Source organism: Mercenaria mercenaria, chromosome 11 (assembly GCF_021730395.1).
Source record: "Mercenaria mercenaria strain notata chromosome 11, MADL_Memer_1, whole genome shotgun sequence".
In the NCBI taxonomy this organism is placed as follows: domain Eukaryota; kingdom Metazoa; phylum Mollusca; class Bivalvia; order Venerida; family Veneridae; genus Mercenaria; species Mercenaria mercenaria.
Window position 1 is genome coordinate 28854567 of NC_069371.1, and position 10473 is coordinate 28865039.

The 10473-nt window shown below is 33.5% G+C and overlaps 1 protein-coding gene across 1 annotated transcript; it reads right to left on the reverse strand.

Moving 5' to 3' along the window:
• Positions 1–2798: 2798 nt before the first annotated feature.
• Positions 2799–10227, reverse strand: LOC128546494 (uncharacterized). The gene is made up of 4 exons (XM_053517043.1): positions 10134–10227; positions 3624–3753; positions 3116–3263; positions 2799–2874 (listed from the first exon to the last, which is right to left on the reverse strand). Exons 1-4 carry the CDS (start codon positions 10170–10172, stop codon positions 2850–2852), a joined length of 342 nt encoding a protein of 113 aa, XP_053373018.1. The 5' UTR covers positions 10173–10227; the 3' UTR covers positions 2799–2849.
• Positions 10228–10473: the final 246 nt, after the last annotated feature.

Genomic DNA, 10473 nt, shown 5'->3' on the forward strand with positions numbered 1-10473 from the left:
TTATGTTTGCGTAACCTCTTTAGCAAGGTAAGTTTTAGTGCATTCATGAATTTAAATAAGTCTACAGTTCTAATACCACCGACCTCATATGGATTAGTTATAGCATTTCTTTTGATTTTATCTGGAGATCCCCACTCCATAGGGATTTTAAGAACACATCTTGTAAGCTCAAAATGGTTTCTTGATCAGATGGTTCAATTTTGAAAGTACCAATATCTTTATAACTATATTTTTACCAAGAGGCGAAATCATCCGTTTTGACCAGCTTATGAATAGACTCTTAGTTTCTTCTGTTTTAGCAGAATAATAAATTTCAACCATAGATTTGAGGTCTGTTGAAAAGTATGCACCCAATAGCTTTAACTCATTATTCCATTTTATGTATGAAATATTGATTACCCCTTTTTGAACCAATCCAAATAGCCCTTGTTTTGTCTACGTTAATTTCGAGTCCTGGTATATCCGCATAGAATTTTAAAACTTTCATAGTGTGATTTAAAGACTTTTCGGAGCCATCCAAGATTAAAAGACTTTTCGGAGCCATCCAAGATTAATGTAGTGTCATGAGCATAATGCGACAAAATGAATTCTTGATCTGCTATTTTAATGCCCTCAAATTTGCGTCGGATTTTATTAACATTGCTTATATTTCAGCGAAAAGAATGAAAAGGTAAAGGAACAAAGGATCACCTTGACGACAAGCTCGGTGTATGTAAAACCATTCTGACAGATGTCCATTTACAATCACTCAAGACTGAGTATTCTTATAGAAAGGTTATAATCCAGTCTTTGAAGGTGTCCCCAAAGTTAAGGAACTAGAACATTACTCATAAATTTCCATGATAAAGAGTCAAAGGCGGTTGCAAACTCAAGTAGTAAAAGCATACCTGGAATATCAAATGTTTCTGCATAGAACATTATATCATAAATAAGTCTAACATTCTCCAGATATAAAGCCAGTTTGGTCTTCACTAATAAGTTTATTCAAGAGCGTTTTGACTCTGTTAGCTATACTTGCTGTTGCTATTTTAAAAGAAGTATTCAGTAAGGAAATTTGTTTCCAGTTTTTCAAGTACATTTTATCCTTATCACCTTTGGAATACATGTAATAATACCTTGTTTTTGTTTAACTGACATTTCTCCTTTTTCTTAAACACTCGTTTACTGACCTAACCAAAAAATGACCTAAATCTGTCCAGAAAACCTTAAAATGCAGTTGTAACCAGAACTACCAGGTGAAGATGCATTTGACATTCCTTTTAGACAATTTAACATTTCTATATATGTAAGTTTTCCTTCTAAATACATTTTTAGCTCGACTATTCAAAGAATAGGTAGAGCTATTGGACTCACCCATGCGTCGGCGTCTTTGTCGGCGTCGGCGTCCCGATTTGGTTAAGTTTTTGTATGTAAGCTGGTATCTCAGTAACCACTTATGGGAATGGATTGAAACTTCACACACTTATTCACTGTGATAAACTGACTTACATGGCACAGGTTCTATAACTCTATTTTGCTTTTTTACAAAATTATATCCCTTTTTCGACTTAGAAATTTTTGGTTAATGTTTTATATGTAAGCTGGTATCTCAGTACCCACTAAAGGGAATAGATTGAAACTTCACACACCTGTTCACTGTGATGATCTGACATGCAGTGCACAGGTTTCATAACGCTACTTTGCGTTTTTACAAAATTATGCCCTTTTTCGATTTAGAAATTTTTGGTTAAGGTTTTATATGTAAGCTGGTATCTCAGTACCCACTAATGGGAATGGATTGAAACTTCACACACTTATTGACTGTGCTGATCTGACATGCAGAGCATAGATTCCATAACTCTACTTTGCGTTTATACAAAAGTATGCCCCTTTTTCGACTTACCTGTTTATGTTTAGGTTTTTGTATGTAAGTGTTTATCTCAGTACCCACTAATTGAAATGGATTGAAACTTCACACACACTGCAGTACACAAGTCCCATATTTCTACTTTGCATTTTTACAAAATTATGCCCCTTTTTTGACTTAGCAGTTTTTTGGTTAAGTTTTTGTACGTAAGCTCGTATCTCAGTACCCACTAATGGGACTGGATAGAAACTTCACACACCCGCCATTGTCATGAGCTGATGTGCATTGTATAGGTTCAATAACCCTGTTTTGCAATTTTACAAAATTATGGCCCTTATTCATTCACTTGACAAGACTGTTGAATAGACGAGCGTTGCTGTCCTCCGACAGCTCTTGTTCTTTCTTAGGTTAGCTTTTTCAAATTAATGTCATTGATCAAATTATTTAAATTAACATCTTTTGTGGCATCAAACGCATAAACCTGCTTATAATGTCTCTCTGTTTCTTGTAAACTTTGGTCTTGTGAGTTTTCGAGAACACCTGTCTTTGAATGTAACGAGTTCATAATTTTGTACTGAAATGTCTATTTTCAAAAGTACTAGAAATATATTGTTCATTTTTCTCCTTCAAGAATCCACTTTGATTTAATAAATGATCCCTGTACTTTAACTTTTCTTAATCTTAGTAGTTCGGTTTTCTTTTCTTGCAATAAAACTTCATTTCCAGACAAATGCAAACTTTGGATTTCTTTAATAAGTTATCTTGTTCCCTATTAATATTTTGTTTTTTCTTTGAAGGGGCATATGCAACTGTCTTACCTCTAATAAACATTAGTAACAATGTATAATAAGTTTAGAAGGAAATATAAACGCGCAAAAACACGAACATACACGCACGCACACACATAATTCTTCTTTAGCAATGCCATTATATTTATAAGAACCCAAACTGATGTTTTTTTAAATTTTATTTTGGAACATCAACCAAAAGATGTAATTGCAATTTATCCCTGAATCTGTGTTTGTACCCTGAAATGAAACAATTGAAACTTATTTTATGAATAAAGAAATTCGAAATAGACTCATCAAAACTAATATTAATATTATTCTTTATATAATTTTGTTTTTCGTTTGAAACATAAGTCATATGAAGTAGCTTGCAATTTGGAATGTATGCGTTAATGCTGAATGTAAAAACAGACCCGATTATTAAAACGGACAATATTACAATAGTGTGTTTAACGTAAATTTTGCAAAGAAACATTCCTACCAGTGACAAGCTGGGCTACATAAAGATCCTCCAATTAAACCTGCTCCTGGAACTATTGCATTCAGGGCAGTTGGACATGCTGCTTCACATGCAGCTTCTGACGTGTCAGATCCGAGCGTACTGAGGATCTTCTGTCCTAATTCTTTAGCTGTTGCAAAGGATTGACATGGTTTTATTATTTAAACCGCACGTATCCTGATGATATCTTACAATATTTTTGTATTAGAAATTACAGCTGAAAGCTCGCGACTAAAGGATATTATCACCAGCACTTATATAGAATCAACTATACATCAGTATTAAAATGAAAGTATACAATATGATAATATTTTTAAGGGAATGTGAACTAGTTTGTAAATTTTCAATCTGAATAATTAAGATTTTCTTTCCATATCTTTTAAAGCACATACCATCTGCATGAGTAATATGGTATACTTTAAGACACAACAAAAATAATATACGAGAATATATAAGTAGTTTAAAGAATGAAACAAATCTGTAACTTTACCTGAAGGCAGTTGAACTTTACCGAAGATAAATCTCTTGTCAAAGTCATTCTCCTCAGCTATGAGTGGGGCACTTAAAGCCAAAGGCAAAACTACCAGAAAACAGACAACAAACTTCATATTTGTTAGTAGCTGAAATTACAGTGGTAGAAATATTTTATTTTAAATGTATACAATACATAAACAATCAGGTTAACATTATAAAGTATGAAGGAAGTAAGCAACCGCTATTGTTTGAATAATCAACATCTGTTGAAAAATTTACCTAGTAGTACTGTTCTTGTAAACATAACTCGCCATTCATATATAAACATCTACCGCTAATGTTTAAATAACTTCTTTCCGCTAATTTAAATATTAAACTTCCGCTATTGTATAAACAACCCATCGTTTCTGCATGAAATAACAAATCACTATTGTATAAATAACTCACCGCTAATGTGTAAGTAATCAGAAAATAAATATCATCTTATCTAACAAAAAGGCATGCCACTCTTGAAATATATATCAAATTGATATTACTTCTAAAGACGGGTTTCCTTAAGCTTCGTCAGATATTTAAATCATCAGTTACACTTAAAGCTGTTTCACACAGCGATTCAGATTTGTTTATTCTGATTTTGATCAATGACACAAGAACAGACAGAGATTTAATTCGCGTAAACTAAACTTGAATTGCATCTTACCTTTGCAAAAATAAGAATAAAAGTATCACAATTACTCTCCACTCATATATTAACCCTTAGCATGCTGGCGGCAAATGATTCTGCCTTTGCGACCAGTGCAGACCAAGATTAGCCTGCACATCCATGCAGGCTGATCGTGGTCTGCACTGTTCGCCATTCAGTCAGTATCATTTTTGGTAAGCACCCCTTTTAACAACAGTTAATTGTACTGTCCAGATTGAAAGATGGACAAGTTCATTATAGAAATTTAGCAAGATAAGGGTTAAAGTCCAAACAGCTACCTCTATTATAGGAAACGCCTTATCTGGACTGAATTCTGCTTTTATACAGATTTGTACGGCCATACATGTCAGCTTTGACCGCTTACTAGCCGTCAGTTACGTCGTACAGATCAGCTCACGCGGAAATCCCACTTTCCGTTTTTCCTCAGAGGAAAAATCTTGTATAGCGAGGAATATCTCCGAGTACTGCCTAATTCTGACTCGGAGTACCGACTGTTATAGTTTTATTACTTTAGCGGAATTTCGTGGAGTCACTCCGAGAAATTACTTGATGGAACTCCGAGTCGAAAATATACAGGTAACACTTTAATGATTTCCGGTATTTTATGGCCACTCCGCGCGACTCCGAGTCTGTAATAAACAATAAATCGGTCATTTCGAGTGCCGCGAGATGATTTGACGAAACTTCGGGGCAGTATTTCCTGACTTGGACGGATTGTTTTTACATAATTAGCTTGCTTTTCTTTTGTTCTTTTTTATATGAATGTATGAAACTTGTGAATTTTGATATTGAAGTAGTTTGTGACCGTGCGAATTAGATTAAGAAGTATATTGATGTATAATAAACTAAATTATTGATCATATGAAATTAAACAAACTTTCAAATCACCGCCGTTAAAGGAAAGTGATTTTTTTTAATTTTTATATTTAAATAATTTCTGACTTTGCGAATTAAATAGGATAAAAAGTCGTGTAATTATTTATAATTTATGCACTAAATTAAAAATAATTTATAAATTAAAATAATTTAATAGATAAACTTTAAAATAACGTCTGCTAAATGTAAATTGTTTAGTATTATATTGAAATACATGCGAATAAGATTTAGAAATAAATTTATGTAGAACGGAATCAAATATTAGTCATATATAATTAAACAAATTTCCAAATGAGCGCCGTTACAGGAAACTGCTTTTTTGAATGATGATATAGAAATAATTTCTGACTTAATAAAGTCATAAAAAATGCACTAAATTATGAATACTTTTTAACTAGATAAACTTTAAAATTACGCCCACTAGAAGAGTAAATTGTTAAGCATTAAGAAATATATAAAACTAAACAGAATTTCAAATAAGTGCCGTTAAAGAATAGTGATTTGTTAAAAATTTGGTTTATTTTAAAGTAAGATAAAAATACTTCAGTATTATTTTTATTTACAATTCAGTATTATTTTTATTTACAAATACTGTTATTTCGCGTATCGCTATGTAAAATATAATCCGAGTGATCTGAAATCTGTCCTCGAAGTTACTCGAAAGCTCATTTAAATTTATATAGGTAATTAATTATTCGTCTCGGAGTCACTCGAAGGAATTCCGTCAAGTGACTCGGAAACAAAAGAAACCAATATACAAATATAGGTGTGTATTCCGCTAATTGGATTTCATCTCGAGTCACTTCAAGGATTTCCTTCGAGTGACTTCGCATAAATCCTCGGAGTCAGATAGCGAAATTCCTTGACGGAAAATGGCTGACTCGAAGAAACTTCGAGTCGTAGCCTTGGTACTCGTTTTGGCCATCCTCCGAGGATCGAGTAGAATGGGTTTTCCGCGTGAGCTGATCTGTACTTGGCGATAGGGTTTACAATTAGATTCTCTGTGTACATGTAGAATATGCTAAGGACGATTATCTTATACTCCAGATCAAAGTTAAAACAGCTTCGTTTACATATTATCATACACCTGCAATATTTAATTAATTTATATCCATTATATTTTACAAGAGTTCGTTAAATAAAGTATTCATTGATATAATATAAATTCCGTTATCGTGTTTTAATGACATACGACTTTTGATATGTTATGTATGCTACCCAAAATGTTCGCATTAAGTTAAGTAATTAGTTTACACCACTGGTTGTGTCAGCAAAGTAAAAGATTTTTTTTCAATACTAAAATGTTGAACGACGAACGATGTTGAATATATAGTCCTTGTGCATCTAACAACTTGTTTCCCTTAAATCATTGATTTTTAGAGCATTTGTCTAAACTTTTTGTGTTTGCATAAAATGGGCATTTCGTACACAGTTCAATATGATGAGACGCTCAGGAGTCAAGTGGCATGCGAAATCCTTTGTTAGTTCTACGAGATAGTCTTGAGGTATTAGCGCCTTATTGATTAAAGTCTTAATCAGTAAGACTTTTGCATTGCTTGTCGCTGTATTCAACATTCCATTAATTTAATTTGTAGGATGTTACTTCAATTGAATAAAAGACACCATAATGTTAGGACGGGCGGTAAAAATACCATTGGTAAATAATTTCAAAGGTGAAAGAGCAGCAGAAGGGGATCAGAAGAGGGGGCGGCCGCATCAAATTTAATATAAGGACCCAGCGTATGATAAAATTGAAAGTAATCATGATAAAATTTGAATTGAAATTTTATCTCGCAACTTGCTTATTCGTGCTCTTAAACACTAGACTTTTGATTCTCTGACTTCAAACAAGCTGTTAAGTAAATTGGTGTACTTATACCTCAGACTGCCCTATTTGTAAGTTTTACTTTATACAATCTTGTATTTTGTCACTAATGTTATAGCCTTTGTCAGTTACTGTCTACTGTTGAAAATAAAGTAAATGCGAAGCTTGTGTGTTCAAAATGCGTTTAAACTGCCAGTTTCCGCGATACATTTCTATTTGTCGCGGGTCTACTTTGTAATATATGGTTCCGGTTGTGCTTGTTGTGTTCTCTGCTTCTGGTATATCTACCCTTACCTTTTGACCTTTTATTGAACCAATTCCCGAGTAAGAGGTTATGACATGTACATAATCTCTCACGGCCCATAGCAACGGTTTGAGCGGAATCCTATTAATTGTAAAATTAAATAGAATCTATTATCCAAAAGAACAAGAAAATACAACAAAACTCATTTTTAAGATATATTTTGCTCGGTTTTGATTCAACTCGAAAAAAATGTATGAGTGTAAGACTACATAAAACAGCTGTATAACCTTTCGGCACGATCAAACCGTGTGCTTTTATATTCTATACTTCTAAAATATCTTCTTACATATCTTTTTTAAGAAATAAATTATGGCAAAACCATGTTTACCTTTTATCTTTTTTGATGTACCGACACAACACGAATAGGATACACGGCTGTGGAATATTTATTAAGACGCGGCGTATGACCAATTCGGAATGATGAGATATATCAAAACATGGCCTTACTATTGTTTATTTCCATTCTTATACTTCTTTAATGTAAACAAGTAGATAAAGTAAGAGAGTACTTTTTCATGGTGCATGTCTAGCATCTAATATAGTAGGTCAAACTGATGTCAACGCGTAACTATGTTGAAATGCTATATAGATACGGAAGGTGCCGCGGAATAACTTAGGAGTGCATAGAATTCATTTTGTGCGCCTTATAATCGATTTAAAATGTACGAATTAAGTATTTCGACTTTCGATTCTTATACGTCTTAAGAATAAAAAACACAGTTAATCAAATTTTGTAGCACTCTTTCTCAGAATTTCTACGGTATTATCTATCTATATTATCAAACTCTTTCTAGTTCCTTTGACGATTTAGCAGGGACTAATTTATGTTAAGAGGGATACATGTATTATTCTGCAATAATTTAAGGAAGGTTACTAATTTCTGCGCCTTGTAACTGCCTCTCAATGGTATATATGTATCGTAAGCTTTTGTAAGAAAAATTGTCAGTAATTTTGGAGTTATGCTTCTAACAACAAAATGTGCAGGACAGTCAGGCAAACAAAGCGGGTACTGTTTTGAACATGTATTTCGAAATAATTATTTGAGCCGTGCCATGGGAAAACCAACATAGTGGGTTTGCGACCAGCATGGATCCAGACCAGCCTGCGCATCCGCGCAGTCTGGTCAGGCTCCATGCTGTTCGCCTTTAAAGCCCATTGGAGTTGGAGAAACTGTTAGCGAACAGCATGGATCCTGACCAGACTGCGCGGATGCGCAGGCTGGTCTGGATCCATGCTGGTCGCATACCCACTATGTTGGTTTTCCCATGGCACGGCTCATTTGAAAAATAGTTTGATACGACACTGTTGTTCAAAGTATAAATTCCACATTGTGCGGGGGGAGGGGGATACTAAAGGGTTAATTTACACGTTTCTCAGTTTTTTAAGTGATGGCATATTTGAAGGACAGTATGAAAAAAAAAACGTTGATCATGGCAGGAATTAAAATTTAAGATCTCTTTGCAACATTTACTGATACCCTCCAAACTTCTATTTCAATGAACTAAGAAAGGAATTCTGTTGAGATAACGTAAACGATATGTTATATACAACGTGAAAGCCAGGCGAATTTATACATATCAAAAGAGAAAACCGCTTTTATGTCAGTCTAATTAGAGAATCGTGTGATATTTCTTTTGCAACACAATGATTATACAGTTTACAGTTATAAAATTGAATAAAGAGGGAAATTAAAAGTGACAACGTAGTACAACCAACAAACAGAGGCTAATGCTTCATAATTTTATTTTGCATTCTTTGCTCAGTTAAAGCACCTTATCTGGGATTCTGAAGAAAAGAAATAACAGGAGCATTCTTCAAATAGGAGAATACTTGTTTCTTAAGCAGATACATCTAACAATAAATCATCGCTTTAAAAAGCCAGTTTTCATTTCGTTAAAATTGACCAAAGGCCATTGTATTTATATGATATTGTGACTTCTTTTTGCAAGGGATACCAATCTCCTAATACTAATTGTTTAAGTCAAGACGGAAAAACGAAATCTCGGAAAAGTAATGAAAATCTAAAATAATCTTTCAAGAAACAATAAGCTATTATAGGTCTAATACTGAATTAAGGTAATAGACCTATAATAAAATTCGGCAAATAACGTTTTATCCATATATACGATTTCGGCATTATTCGGTTGTCACAGAAAGCAATGTACCCGTGACCTGAATCGCCTGAAGAGAAAACTTAATTGTTTTCATGAATCTATCCTCAATAAAAAAAGCCAAAATTTATCAGCTACAAGCTGGTCCAAATAAAATGACATGACACCGGCTGAAGCTCTTGCCACTGACTGTGTCTGTGGGTACGCTGTTTCACATTTTGTATGAACCCTCTCAGTTTTAAAAATGTCCGTCTTCATGTGAGGTTATACGTTTGCTTGGGCAATATATTATATAGGGAAACTATTTTAAATGCTTCTCTTCAGTTTGATGTAAAACTATTTATTCTAACTGAATATCATTTTGCTACTAATTTTGTTTTAAAAGTATCACAATCACTTATATTGAGCATATAGGGAAATCACTAAAATTTATAATATCTTTCACGTAAGAGGCAAATGAATCAAGTGTTCCCAAATATTTATAGGTTATAAGTTTTGTATCGGGAAATATGCACGAGTTCTGCAGCGGAAATATTGCGAGGCTGACCATACTGAACTAAATAAAAGATTTAATACAAAGACACACATTAAATTACGTCAATCGTTTTTCAGCAGAACGTCAGTCTAGTCCGTCAGTTAACCAACCCAGTGTTACTGGACCTTGAGAGATCAAGGGCTACATTGTATTAAAGAAAAAATGGACTTACATTCGTACACAGAAGATCCAACAGATACCTGACTGGCATCTGAAATGCCGTTGCTTTTATAGGCAGAAATATTTAGGTTACGAGATTATCATTTTGGAAGATTCATTCAAAAGATTATTTTTGTTTCAGGACAAAATAAAGGATAAAGGTTAGGTCATGTCACCGATATAAAATGTATGTCTTATTTTACTGATAGTTAACCATTTGTTAAAACAAAGTTTACGTATTGCAAATATCCCTAATTCAGTATTGTGCATTATGCACGGTCATGTATAAATAGATGAGACAATCTTTTTTTTTACCCTCTCGCATCAAGTTACAAACTGAAAAACTAAACGTT